Raw genomic sequence first — 14,493 nt, 5'->3', positions numbered from 1 at the left:
TCTGCGCTGTCAGCTCAGAGCCTGGAGCCTGCTTCAGATTCCGTGTCTCCCTCCCTCTCTGCCCCTCCCCCGCTCATGCTCTGTCTCTGTCTCCCTCTCTCTTAAAAATATATAAACATTAATTTGTTTTTTTTGTTTTTTAAGAGGGGAGGGATAGAAGAGAGAGAGAAGCAGGGGGAGATTGAGAGAAAGAGAAAGACAAAGGGACGGGAAAGCGGGAAGCAAGGAAGAAGGGAGACCCCTTCAATGACTTACTTCCTTAATATGAACCTCTGGAACCAGCTATGTGTAAAGGGAAATTTATGCCTTGACGACTCCAGTAAAGGGAGTATACACCTTCCCTTTTTCTTCAAGTTGTTAGGTTCCTCAAGTGAAGATCCATGACCCGAAAAAGATTAGAAACCACCACAAAGGAGCATTTATTAGAGATGGAATGAACTCACTTCAGAAAGAAACAAAGTTTATTTGATGAATATAAATAAGGCGATCAGCACAAAGTACTTCTCATACACATGATAACAAATTTATGAACTGTACATACCTTGTATGTTGTTCTACTAGACACGAGGTTACGATGACTGGCTAATACATGCCCACTGGTAGTTTCTGAGGGTTCCTTAGTTTTATTTATTGTTTTCATATCGAAGTCCATAATCACATGGTCAATATTCACAACCCACATGCCACTCACTTGAAGAAAAATTACAAGAAGCACTATCAAACGAGGGTCTCTGGGAATTGGATACACTGACCCCTGGCAGCATTCAAACGCCACTCTACACAAAAACATCTCAGATAGAGCTTATGACAACACGTTGGAGGTCTCATCAGAAACACTGTTTAAAAAGTAAATGGAAACCCACTTTCAAATGAAAGTTGACACGCTGTTAACGTGCATACTGGATACACAAAAATCATTAAATACAAAATTGAGACTGTACATCAAAATCAAATGGGGTATAAGGTACAAGCCTGCTTTTGCACAAAGAGAGAAGACCAACTTCTCCTAAATGTCAGCCTCAACCTTTTTTTCAACATCGTTATGATTAGAGGGGTGCCTGCTAACGTTTGCGCAAAGGAAATATCTTCCCGACATCACAGTGTTTGTTGTAAACCCAGAGACTATTTTTAAGATGTGAAAAGGAAATTTTTTTGGTAACCCTCCCCCCAACATCAGAGAATAGGTACATGAGATGGGAAAAGACGCTATGTTCGACGGGATTGAATTTTTAGGGGACTAAAGAAGATGCCCCCTAATGGTAAGGTTGATAATACTTTAATCCAACAAAAGTGGGGCAAAAAAATGATCCCCCAAAACAACAGCTGTGACAGAATTGGCACGTACTTAGAAATCGCTAACTATACACGGTTGGTTGCTTTTTCTGCTTTGAGGACCCTAATTTCCCTTGTGGATCTCCTACTTCCTACTTCAAGTATTCAGTTGCAGAGTTCAGGTGAGGATCCCGCTGTAGGAGGCAGTGGGGGCCGCCTACCTGAGGACATCCAAATTGTTCACGGGGACGCACTTGCGGCCTGGGTTTGCAGTGCGACCTGATTTTGAAATGTGCTGTATGTGCTTGCAAAGAACTCTGCTCATTTCTCCAACGGAAACCTAAGTCCCTTTGATAGTTAAAGGACAAACTTTTTAAACGTGAATGTATTTGGATTGTTTATGCAACACAAAAGCTTTACATAGTTCGCTATACTTACTGACGACAAGAACAAAGCCAGAAGCGAGAAACCTGCTTGAATATATTACTCCTAATGCACCAAGGATGAACAGTGCAAGTCAGACACAGATTCATGTTCCCCGACAAGTAAGGTGTCTGTCTTTTAAATACCTCTATGGCTCACAGGAGAGGTCCAGAGTTAATTGCACCAACACTTGGAAAAGTAATAATAACGACTGAATGCAATGCAAGACTTCAGGAACACCTGTGTAGAATCCTTTCCACAGCAGCAAAGAAAGACAACTGTATTTATTAAGGCCACTCATGCTTAACTTCACTGTTTATCCTTTTAAGAATGCAGATTTTCATTTCCCACTTGCATACATGTGGAAGGGTTTCTTCCATTGACGAGAAAGTGGATCGATACGAGAGTTGCACATATTTGCCAGACTGGTCATGAGTTTTATGAAGTTATAACAACTTTAGTTATTTTTTAATCTTCAGAGGAAGCAGTAGGAGTTAAATTCTCCTTAGTACCATGTCACTGTATGTAAAAGACCTTAAAATTTGGTCTCTTTCCCTGGCATGTGCTTTAAATAATGACGCTGTACCCACAGACATGTTGTGTAGAGCTATATACAGATACACAGCTTTTGTGATTATTCCTCATTCATCAATGCTTTCATGTTGGATGCTGAAAATGCTTTGGAATCCACGTTGGAGACATTTTTTAAAAAAATGAGAAATGACCCTTTCAAGCTTACACTGTTTGCACAGCATTTGGATCTTGAAATGTGAATGAGTCCCAGCTTCTTCATGGAGACCTGCATGTACGGGAATGGGAAGAGTCTGAGGCTTGGGCTCATCCCAGCCATGGAGATGTGTGGAACACACGGAATAGAAATATGTAGGTGCCTCAGGCTTTTGCCACTCTCCGGTACAAAACCGGGGCAGATAAAATTACGAAAGATCAATTTAGATGTGCCATGCATTGTCAAAGACACACACCATGTTCTCGTAAGGCGATTTCTTGGCAAGTATTAGTGGTTTAAAAAATTGATTTCATTTCCAACCTGGCCCAGAGGTAACTACTGGTTACACCATCAAAACGCGGTTCTTCAAACAGCGGATTAAAGAAATAGAGGAGGGTAAAGTCTCGCCGTTTTTGGTGTTTTGCTTTCTTTGTCAAACGCTCCATGCATCTTGGTATACAAACACTGCCAACACCACTCACGCACAGGATTTACACTTTTTGATAATCTAACGCATTAGGAATGACCACTTAAGCGGAACCAGCAGAAATACTGGAGGTGAAGCTAGTTGTCCAACAGAAGCAGACTCCACAGCTAAAATCCCATGGAGCTCAAATGTATCCAACGATGTTTAAGTAACATAAATAAAATTTATCAAATAATGACCTTCAGAAGAGATGATCACGTTTTAAATGCCCAAATCCTGACAAAAAGGAGGGTCTGTCATGTTTCTCCTCCTCCTCTTTCTTCCTGTCCAACATATCTGAATCCATGAGGAATGACATGAGATGATGAAGGAAATATCAAGTCGGACAGAACTGTGCGCCATAATGGAAATGAAAGCTCCTCTTCCAGGCCTGATGAGCGTTCCAGGTGGTGATGGCCAGTGACGTGAGCCACGCTGCAGTAGATTATCAGAATGTTGCTGCAGAGCTGCGTTTCCCCTTTAGTCTGCTCTTCTGATAGCTGCAACAAGAAAGCACACAATTTAGCAGGGGAAGCAACTGCCATTGACTCAGGAGAGAATCCTGGCCGGCGTTCCCATACTCACCCCTGCGCTGACCCTCCACCACTCTCTTTGGTTGCGGTTGGTTGGGATGAGGAAGAGGGCGATGGGGAGGAAGCACAGAGGAAGGGCAAAGTGAACATGAAGTTAAATTATGTCCTGGAAACATATCTGAGAGGAGGCCTCTTTCAAAATATGTCACATCCAGGTATAGATGTCTCTTGATAGGCAAAAGAAACTGAAATTGAAAGGAAATATACCAAAATGTTCCAGTGATGATTTCTATGTGATCAGACCATGTGTTCATTTTTTTTCTCCCCACACTTTTCTATAATGAGTATGGTTCTTAAACTATTTTTAGCTCGACTTTACAGAGACAAGAGAGTTAAAGATGGTCAAGACACCAGAAAACTTAACATTCGCTTACAAACCATTTAAGAGCAATGATTTAAACACCTACTGGCACTGGCAATCCCACTCCTGGGTATGAATGCAGAAGAATGGAAAACAGAGACTCAAACAAATACCTGGATCTAAACGCTCGTCGCAGCATTGTTCACAACAAACAGGGAGAAACAACTCTCAAGTGTCTATCAGCAAATGGATGGATAAGCAAATGTGGTGCATACAGTGGAACAGTAGTACACAGCCCTAAAAAGAAATGAAGTTCTGATTCATGCCACAATATGAATGACACTGGGAGACACCATGGCAGTGAAATAAGTGAATAAGCCAGACACCAAAGGACAAATACTGCATGATTCCACTTATGTGAAATATCTGGAATAGACAAATTCATAGAAGCATAAAATAGACTAGAGGCTTGCCAGGGGCTGGAGGGAAGGGGAGGGGGGAGTTACTGCTTTGTGGGTACAATTAAGCAATCGTTTGGGATAGTAGAGAAAATCCTAGAAAGGGACAGTAGTGGTTGTACAACTCCGTGTATGTACTAAATGCCTCTGAATTACATTTAACTTATACATTTATGTTGGTTAAAATGGTACATTTTAGTGTATATTTTACCAAAATAAAAACATACTTTAAAAAGGACATTGATATCTCATTAAAGAGAGAACAAAACAAAGCTGGCCTTCATCCCAGCATGCAATGGCATGTGTATGCGTGTGTGTGTGTGTGTGTGTGTGTGTGTGTGTGTGTTTGTGTACTCGACCCCAAGCATAGATGTAATGGTCATCCGTCTGCATACTTCATGCCCTGGGGAACAGATATGCAGAAGCACCCCAAATGTTCTCACTGCCCCAGTAAGAGGCCCTGGTGTGGAATACAAGTGTAGCCTGGGAAAGTCAGCAAAATGGGTGGGAAGAGAGGACCAGCCCATATGACCCTTCAAATGCTGATTTTCTTCCCTGCTGATGCTCATTATCATTCACATATGGCCTGCGAATGCTTCGGGAGTTTCCGGGCACTTGGTAATAGTGCAGCTATCTGGGGAATATGGTGGGGAGGGGAAAGATCAAACGCACACACGCATACACATACTCACACATGTGTGAGCCGCTTTTTATATACAGCCTGAGCTGTCTGATTTGGTGGCTGATGCACAGAATTTCTCAAGCCACACTGACTAATGAGCGCGCCAAAGATCCCAGTGTCTGCACAGGTAGGCAGTTATTTCCAGCCATCGTTAAACAGTGCAAATGAAATATGTGGCTTGGATGAACTCTGCTAATTCATACTCTGAGGAGTTTGGTGTAACCTTTCTGGTTAAGAAACTTGAATCGGGGCAAAAAAATGACTTTTGCAGAGCCAGAAAGCTAGGGAGTTCCTAGAGGAGATCATATTACTCATTCTGGCACATAAAATCTCTGCAAACTTTGTATGAAAATTGTAAGTCAGAGCACGCTTTCTGCTCCGTGAGCTGTGCATTGCTCTAATTCTTTTGTGCATTAAGCATTTCTTAATCATCCTTTTAAAGGGCTGACCAATATATTAAAAGGCCACATGATTAAAAGGTAAAGAGAAACCCAAAGTAGTACTAAAATGCACCGGTCATATTTTACAGATGGGGAAACGAGTGAAAAATAATTACAGTGAATGTCTGATGTCCTTGATGTTTTTCCAAGATAAAGTAGCAAAGAACAATCATTTATTCAGTTGAGAGAAAGATTTCCAGCTGGGTAGCAGGTCACTAGGCAGATACAGTGCCTCACAACGGCACTGCACGAGATGTGTGTGCTAGATGAGGTGTGCTCTGAGGAAGAGAGAACACTCCGAAAGGGCTGCTGCTCCTTCAACCAGACAATCCATTCGCGGGAAGGCCTAAAAGGCTTTGAGAGAAAGACTCAGATGACATTGCCCGCAGTTAGAAATGCAGATGATCCCTTGCTGGGGGGCAAATAAGCCTCTGCTTTCAAAAAAATAAAAAGGAATCTTAGCTTTCAGCAATGAGGCAATCCGGGAAACCACCCACCGTGGGATGGTCTCTGGCTAGTCCTGCCTTACCTGGATGGTCACGGCAGGCCCACTCTGTCCCCACGCCTCTTCTCCCGAAGCACCCAACTCAGTGTTCTCATGTGCCTATTCCATAGCGCTATTTCCATAACGACATCTATTCCATCTTGTGTTTCCTGTGTACAACCTGAATTTACAATCCCATTGCCCTCAGGATGGAGAGGAGACTCTGGCCACGCTGGCCTCTCTCTCTCCAGCCCCACACTTCACGTCCCACCTGTGCTGGGCTGGATTCTGCAATACGAAGCCTTCTTTTCTCCTCATCTCACACACTTGTCTGACCCGCGTTTACATCAGCCCTTGATCTGACCAGTGCCTACTTCCTCTTTGGTCTCAGTTTAGATGTCACTTCCTCCCTAGAAGACTTGCCTGACCCTCCTGAATGTGGGATACAGCGAGGAGTCTCACACATACTTCACTCTCCCCTTCTGGTGATTTGTCTGACTTTTACTATCCATATTGGTAGCCACTACCCACGTGTGGCTATTCACTTGAAATATGGCTGGTCCAAATTGAGATGTGCTATAAGTGAAAATACACAGCAGATTTTGAAGCTTTAGTATGGATTTATTTTTTATATTGATTTTGAATGAATATAAATATATTGAATTTTAGATTTAGTATGAATTTAGTTTTCTTATTTTATCGTTTCTTTTTCCTCTGAATTTTTACATTTTTCTTTAAATTCCAGCTAGTTCACACACCATGCACTATTAGTTACTATGAATTTAGTTTTTTAATATTGATTTTGTGTTAAAATAATATTTTGGACATATGGGATCAAGTTAAATATAGTATTACAGTTAATTTCAGTTTCAGTTGGTTTCTTCTTATTTTTAATGTGGCTATGAGAAAACTGAAAACCATTGGCTGGTATTATATTTCTACCTGAATAATACTGGTCTAGGCTATAAGATCTACAAGGGCAGGGGCCAGGCCAGTCTTGCTCATCTAGCATCCCCTGAGCCTTGCACAGTTCATGGAACAAACTGATTCACTCCTTCATGCCACAGGTATTAGGGAGCATTCAGAGTAGGCAGAACCCACCCCCTCCCCAGCAATATTTCCTGCTCTGATCCTGGAGACCGACACCGTGAACATCTCACACCATGATTATGCTACCTTACAGATGTAAGGAAGGTCACTAATCCACTGACTTTAAGTTAATCAAGAGGGTTGACCTGAGCAGACCTAATTTAATCACAGGAACTTTGAATAGCACAGACTCTTCTCTTGTTAGTAGCAGGAGAGAAAGGGAAATCTGAAACACGAGAGGGATTTGCTGTGCTGAGATGGAGGGAATCATGGAGCAAGGACCCGAGAGCATCCTGCACAGACCATGTGCAGCCCCGAGCTGAGAGCCAGCAAGAAAACTGGGCCCTTAGTCCTACAACCACAAGGAACTGAATTCTGCTAACAACTTGAATGAGCCCGGAGGTGGGTGCTTCCCCAGAGCCTCCAGGTTAAAGTCCAGCCTGGTCAACACCTTGATTTTGGCCTTAGGAGACCCTAAGACAAGGACCCAGTGGTGTGTGACTTGGCTTCTGACCTATAGAAACTGTGACTTAATAAATGAGTGTTGTTTTAGTCACTAAGTTTGTGTTAATTTGTTATGCAGTGATAGCAAACTAATACAGCTCCTCTGTATCAGGCAGTGTGCTTGGTGCCAGGGGTACAGTGGTAAAAAAGACAGGGGCACCTGGGTGGCTCAGTCAGTTAAGCATCTGACTTCATCTCAGGTTATGATCTGGTGGTTCGTGAGTTCAAGCCTCACATCGGGCTCTGTGCTGACAGCTCTGAGCCTGGACCTGTTTTAGATTGTGTGTCTCCCTCTCTCTCTCTCTGCCCCTCCCCTGCTAGTGCTTTATGGCTCTCTCTCTCTCTCTCTCTCTCTCTCTCTCTCGCTCTCAAAAAAAAAAAAAAAAACAACCCACATTAAACAGGACAGACGAAATCTGTACCCTCATGAAGCCTGTATTTTTAGGAGCAAGACAGACAAATAGATACACAAATAAGAGAATGAGGATTTTAAAAAATTTGTGCCTCAAAGGAAATGAACAGGGGTCTGTGACAGGCATGTTTAAGATTTGACTATATGACAATCAGAACATATATATATTTTTTAATATGGAGAGATGCCCCAAAATTTCCAGTGTTCAGACCACAATTCCGTATGTGCAGCTCAACCACATTCTTGCTGCAACACACGCATAAACATAAACACCTGCAAATGCATATACCAGAATATCATTAATAGTTATTTCTGGGCAGTGTTTAAAAATTTTCTTCCTTGGAATTTTCGTTGTTCTTGGACTTTTTAAACCAAAGAATGTGTAACTGGTATCACAGAAGAATAGAAGGCTGTTCCCATTGCGAAAAGTCTCGGCTGGGTTCTTGGGGAAGGAACCACCCCTGCGGTTGGTGTGCAGGGGGTAAGGGGTGGCTGTGGGGGTGGGGTGAGCGGGTGATCACCGCAGTAAGATTCTGCCCCAGGACCAGCGCCCCCAGGGGAGCAGGCTATAAATGTGTGGTGTCTCACAAATATTCCTTCAGACTGTTTTTCTTTGGAATAAAGACACCTGCCCGATTATGACTTTCTTCTCCTGCCCTTTCAGTAGTGATTTGCAGAAACTGGCTGGGAGAAAGGGGTCTTTGGTAAACACGGAGGGGTTAAAGGGGAAACTGTTTAATAACAGTAGTAAAACGCAGGCTATTTTTGACATCTGGGTTAATGTCCATTACGCTCCATGTGCTTTCCAAATGTGTGCTGTGCCCCCAGGTACAAAAACAGACACCCATTCACGTGGGCTTTGGATGCCCCTGACATTGCACATGGTGCCCACAGAACAGCAAGCCCCTGATAGACTAATTAACAACTGCCTAAGAGAAGAGCTGCTCCTTCTGGAGGGGAGGCAGGCATCCTGCAGCATAACTTCACTAAGTGATTCTGCTCACAGGAAAACCCAATAGAGTCGTTTCTGCTAAAAAAAAAAAAAAAAAAAAGAGAGAGAGAGAGAGAGAAATCTATAACTACATCTGTGTTATTACTTAACATCTTTTAAAACTGGGCGGAATGGGTTTCCCGTTTTCCTCACGAAGATTTATTTATTATTGTTGTGATCAAAGTGGCAACAAATTATGTTAAATCATTTAATTTTCTTGATAGGAGCAACCACCTTGAAGCCATAATTCAAAAATATGAGTGGAGAGCCACATTTTACCTTGTGAGTGGCCTCCTACAGCTCCACAGGGCAATAAAATGTAACACTTGAGAGCCCAAAGGGCTGTGGATGGGGGGTGGGGTGGGCCCAGCAAACTGGCGGCTCAGAATTGCAAACTGCTGTTAGGGAGGTGGAGCTTTCTGGCCAGGGCACCTAGAGAACTCGGGATTTGGATTTCGACTTCGGTTTCTGTGCACTGGGTGCAACTTACCCACACTGTTTTAAACCAAGGAAATCAGATGAATGGCAGCATACACTGCTGTCTCCTTAGGATTTATTTCTGTAGTTATTATTGTAGTCATTTATTCATAGCTAATGTTCGGTGCTTGCCATCCGCCACGGTGCTCCGTGCTATTGCAGAAATTATCTCAGACAAGCTGGAGAGCACCATGGTTCTAGTCGGGTTGATCAGCCCCTGACACAGATGAGGAGACTGAGGCTTCCAGGGACTGAATGCTTTAGGTCAAATTCCCACCTTTCTGGGGCCTGATCTGAACCCACATCTTCTGGCTTCTAGAGCCCATTCTCTTTACTATGATGGCAGATTTTTCTAAATCTTGATCTTTTGTGTTCCACCTTCCCAATTTTTGTAATCTCTTCATAAACACCTGTCACAATTAATATTTTTCTTTAAAAGTATTTTCTAAAAACTTAAATTTTCTTTTTAAGAAGATTTATTTTTATGTAAGTGCTTGTTTGCCTAACTCTAAAAATTAGGGCCTATGCTCAAAGAAAAAAAAAGATTTATTTCAATGCCATAATGGAGCCAGTATTTGTCTAACACACATTATAATAATTGCATAGCTATTAAAATAAAAGTGTCCACGGAACACTAAAGCTATCTTCTTGTGGACATGCAGGGCCCTGCCTGCCCCCAGCCCTGTCTTGGAGATCATTCCCACTTCCCGGCAGTGGCCTTCAGCAAGGAGCACTGGGAGTGGGTCACTGGGCTTGCACATTCCCATACTCAGGCCACGAACCGTCCCCAGCACTGCCTCAGTTGACATTTTAGGCCAGGCTGCTATAGCCCAGCTTTTCTCTTCTCAAGGACAGACAGCAGCAGGAGTGAAAGTCAGAAATCTGCCACTCAATATCAGTGTCAGGTACTCTGTGTAATTCTTAGAACACTGGTTGAAAAGAAATGTGCTTTCAGTTGTAAGTTTTCTTGAGATAATAGTTTCTTTAGCCTAAGAGACTGTCCAGAGGCCAAAGGCCCTTGCCACTCAAGCCCAGGATTTCTTGATTTGATGCTGTGGACACTCGGGGCTGGGTCACTCATTGTTGTGGGGATGCTCACCGTTATAGGATGCGTAGCAACATCCCTGGCCTCTGCCCACTAGATGCCAGTAGCATCACCCACTCTCCTGGCCATGACAATCAAAAATGTCTCCCAATATTGCCAAATATCATCTAGGGGGCAAATCCCCCTACTTGAGAATCGCTGGCCTAATCTGTTGTTTTTGCATTTAAATTTTTTAAAAATGTTTTATTTATCTTGAGAGAGACAGAGACAGAATGCGAGTGGGTTAGGGGCAGAGAGAGAGAGGGAGACACAGAATCTGAAACAGGCTCCAGGCTCTGAGCTGTCAGCACAGAGCCCGACGCGGGGCTCGAACCCACGAACCGTGAGATCATGACCTGAGCTGAAGTCCGACACTCAACTGACTGAGCCACCCAGGGACCCCTGTTGTTTCTGTATTTAAATGGCTGACTGTGCCGTTTTAAATATCATGTTTTTGTTAAAGTACGTATTGCATACCTGCATCTACCAAGCTATATAAGGCATGAACAATTTCGCAGAAATAAACATCTATTCTAAGCTGCCATCATATTATTTCGGACACGGCTGCATAGATTTAAAAGTCCTGTGGAAATAGGTACAACCCAAGTAATAAAAATAACGAAAATGTACAACTTCTCTGACATAGAGTAGAAATGCCACAATCCTGAGATAGCAAGACACCTAAGACACTTGCTGAGCTAAGTGAAAAGGTAAAATCTAGTTTAAATTTATAGCATTCTTCCAGTGTCCCTCTAGGAGTTTGGCATTTTGCCAGGGCTCCTTGTTAAAAATTTGTTAAACGTGTTTGGCATTAATGCAAACACAAAGTGGTCATTTGTTACAAATTCTATTGGAATGCATTCATTTAAGGCAATGAAGTAGTTACTAGAGAAGAAAAAAAATGTTCATTAAGTACATTTTAAAACTACAATGATGTATGCAGTGTGTGACTCTGGCGCCCTGGTGGCTGTATAAACCGCTGACAGAATAACCACACATTGTGTTTAGTTTGAAATTGGAATCTTTTAAACATAAGTGATAGAACAAAAACTGGTTTTGTTTGTTGTCAAAACCGATGTTAGTCTTTCTTTTCTGAACTAGTTAGAATAACCAGAAGTTTGGCATGCAATGTCTAACATCTCAAATCAGTGAAACGTACAGGTTAAAATAATGCTTTGGGAATCTTCGGGGGTGCTGAGAGTGACGCTGGAGACAGGGACCGTTTCAACAAACAGAACACCCGTGCCCCGGAGAGAGGGGGAAATGCCCGAGTCGCCCCGGAGAACCCCCACGCAGCGAGGGCCACTACCACCGCTCCTGATGGTTGTCTGAGGTTATTAGGTTACCTGGAGGGGAAAAACTGTCCGCTTTCATCACGGAGACGAGACGATGGAATCCTATGAGCAAACATCCTAAGCCTTGTGTATAGAACTTCCACCCTGAACTGTTCTCACAAAGGAATTATTGCTGAGTAATGGTGACTCCCTAGCTCCCCGACGAAACGGTTCTGGAGCTCCGCTTTGGGAGACAGAGGGGCCGTTTGTCGTGACATGACGTTTGGGCCCTGCAACATAGCTCCTTGTGGATGTTAGCATAGACCATACCGTCTCACAGTCCCTAAATGCTTGCTAAAGCTGGTCCTGAAGGTGAATAGGAAACTCACACTTCACAGGAGTATTCACACATTATTCACTGCTTTTTCCTTCTCTCTCTCTCAGTCTGACATATTTATTGCCATGGAAGTGTCCATAGAATAGAATCGAATCCCGGTGGTCTGGAGAGTCACAAGCCCAAATCCCCAGGTCCCCCAAATCTCCCTTTAGGTTGGCCTCTTTTGCCATCTGAGTTGGGTATTATCCAGTCTGCCCTTGACACGGATCCCGGGTACCTCGGCCCCAAGTTCTTGAAATATGCCTAGACCAAGCATAAACTTAGACAAAACCTAGCATTCTGCATGCGGCCTGAGAAGTTTGCTTTTCTCTTCACAAGTGCCCCAAAGGACCAAGAATGAGTAAGTCTAAGAGCAGGGAGAAAATACTTCCAGAAGTAACAAGAGTACATGATACAAAAGATAAAGAAACACATTCCAGGTACTATCCCAGAGCACATTTGGTTCTATCCCCTTCGGTGGGCCCTCTTATAGACAAAGAATAGACAAACAGTTGACTCGTCCACATCATTAGGGCCTCTCTGAGGGTCTTGGAAAAAGTCTGTGCACTTGAGGGGGCCCAAAGCTTCAGCCCCATTAGCTTCACGATAAATTCCTCAGCCTGCCATTACAGTTTATTTTTGAGATGGCATTTTCAAATTCAATTGAGGATAAAGTAAAACATGTTTTTGAATCCCTTCCTGACAAGAACTCAGTTTTAGTATGAGCTTGCCACAGCATAGAGCAGCGACAGGGAAACCTCTCTAGCCTGGTGCTAAGAAAGCAGTCATGTGCACCCTCCTAGAGAGAGGAGCCGGCAAGGTATTTTGCAGAATTTGAAACATGAAGGAACAATTTGATATCTCCAGTCTGCCGACCAGAAGTGGCTCAGATGACAAGTGTTTACAACAGGATCTTCATAGAGCCAATAATGGCAATTAGTCCCCAGAACTGGAAGGCGCCCTTCCCGCCTCACTGAGGTAGAATGCCATTTACTCTTGGGCTGGCGACTAATTAGGGGTCTCTTTTGAAGATCAAGGTTTTGTGATCCCTGCTTCTTAATAACATGGTTTGCCTGTCGGCCACCTGGGTCCAGGCGAGACCTCCCTTCCCCCCCCCCCCCCCAAACAGCAGGCACTGCCTTAGGCCAGGAGCAAGTGTGGGCAGGAAAACACAGATCCAGCCTGTTGAGCGATTTAACCTCTTCACCACCAAGGTCCTGTAGCCTGGTGCTCGACTGGGCTGCTTAGAATTGGAGACAGTGGACTTCGTTTGGCAGACAGGGCGGAAAGCCTGAGTGTAATGCGAGGAACCCCCCTTTGTGGTGCACACTCTGTGCAGCATGCTTTCTTGTGCAGGAAGAGAGGCAGGAAGACTCCACTTTTCCAAATGAGTGGCAAATCAAGAGGCCCTTTGCATCTGCTTCAGGCTGGGCTATTTCCAGAACGGATTTTAGAAGTGACTGGAATAAAGAAGGCTGGAGGTCAAGGGGAAGGACGGTCAAGTACACCTTCTGGAGCTCTAATCCCACCGGTCATCAGGCCCAAGAGGCTGAGATGCCTGCATCTACAGAGCTCTTGCGGGGGTCCCCAAGGCCTGGCTACATGACGCTGGGCTGGCTGCTGCGCTCTTTAGTTAGTGCCGGAGAGGCCAAAACAGCAGGAAAAGTAAGCTGCAAAGAATTAAACTTGTAACAACTTGGGCAAAGCACAAACAGCAAGCGAGGCTGGTCCTTGGGCTGTTGACACACTCTGGCCTGGGTCGGCTGTGGTCACTAAACCCATTAGCGTTCCGATGTGGCAACAGCTAATGCAGCAAGTTCAATGTGTTTTTGTTTCATTTCTAAATGCTGGTTGCACGCCGGCAACGATGGCCGCTGAAGGCAGTCAACCCCACTGCCATAAACACAGTCATCATTGTCGGTGATCTGAAATTCCTATTTTAAACTATTTATTTTTGGCAGATAGGGGCTGAATGGAGTTTTGCATTTGATTAACTGTGCTTTAATTTCAGCTTGCTTCAAACTTTTCTGTGTTTTCTAAGCAACTGCCAAATCAGAGTTTCCTGCAACAAAAGGTACTAGCCTTCTTGGGGGTGGGGAAGACCACTTTGGTATGTGGAAAGGGAAAAAGGAAATGTAGGAACACAAGCCAGCAACCAGCTGAGTGAAGGCAGGCCTTTTAGAGATATTTGGGGTCTCTGAGCCCTCTGAGCCCTAATGCACACCCACCTGTAAATAGGGGAATAGGAAAAAAGTGACCTCATTTTGGTCTGAGAGTTGAAAGGGATATGGGGTCTTAAATGAGACTCAAAGGCAGATTCAGCTTGCATTTGATATTGTCTTCAAGTTATGCTTATGAAAAGTAAGAGAATCCTTTCTTCCCTTCATTTCTCCCTTCCTTCCTTCCTTCCTTCCTTCCTTCCTTCCTTCCTTCCTTCCTT

General features: G+C 43.8%; 1 protein-coding gene across 16 annotated transcripts in view; it reads right to left on the bottom strand.

Moving 5' to 3' along the window:
• Nucleotides 1-434: 434 nt before the first annotated feature.
• ERC2 (ELKS/RAB6-interacting/CAST family member 2) overlaps nt 435-14,493 on the bottom strand; it is a 939,781-nt gene continuing 925,722 nt past the window's right edge. For 12 of the 16 annotated variants that reach the window (XM_040454749.1, XM_040454743.1, XM_040454750.1 and 9 more), the window contains one exon: nt 435-3,388. In XM_040454749.1, coding sequence (XP_040310683.1) covers nt 3,146-3,388 — 243 coding nt within the window. In that variant the 3' untranslated portion in view covers nt 435-3,145. The remainder of the gene's footprint in view (nt 3,389-14,493) is intronic. The other 4 variants (XR_005784479.1, XR_005784476.1, XR_005784477.1 and 1 more) reach the window with 3 other exon arrangements.

Source organism: Herpailurus yagouaroundi, unplaced genomic scaffold (assembly GCF_014898765.1).
Source record: "Herpailurus yagouaroundi ecotype Mexico unplaced genomic scaffold, PumYag 213, whole genome shotgun sequence".
In the NCBI taxonomy this organism is placed as follows: Eukaryota; Metazoa; Chordata; class Mammalia; order Carnivora; family Felidae; genus Herpailurus; species Herpailurus yagouaroundi.
This window is presented reverse-complemented; position numbering and strand designations above follow the sequence as displayed.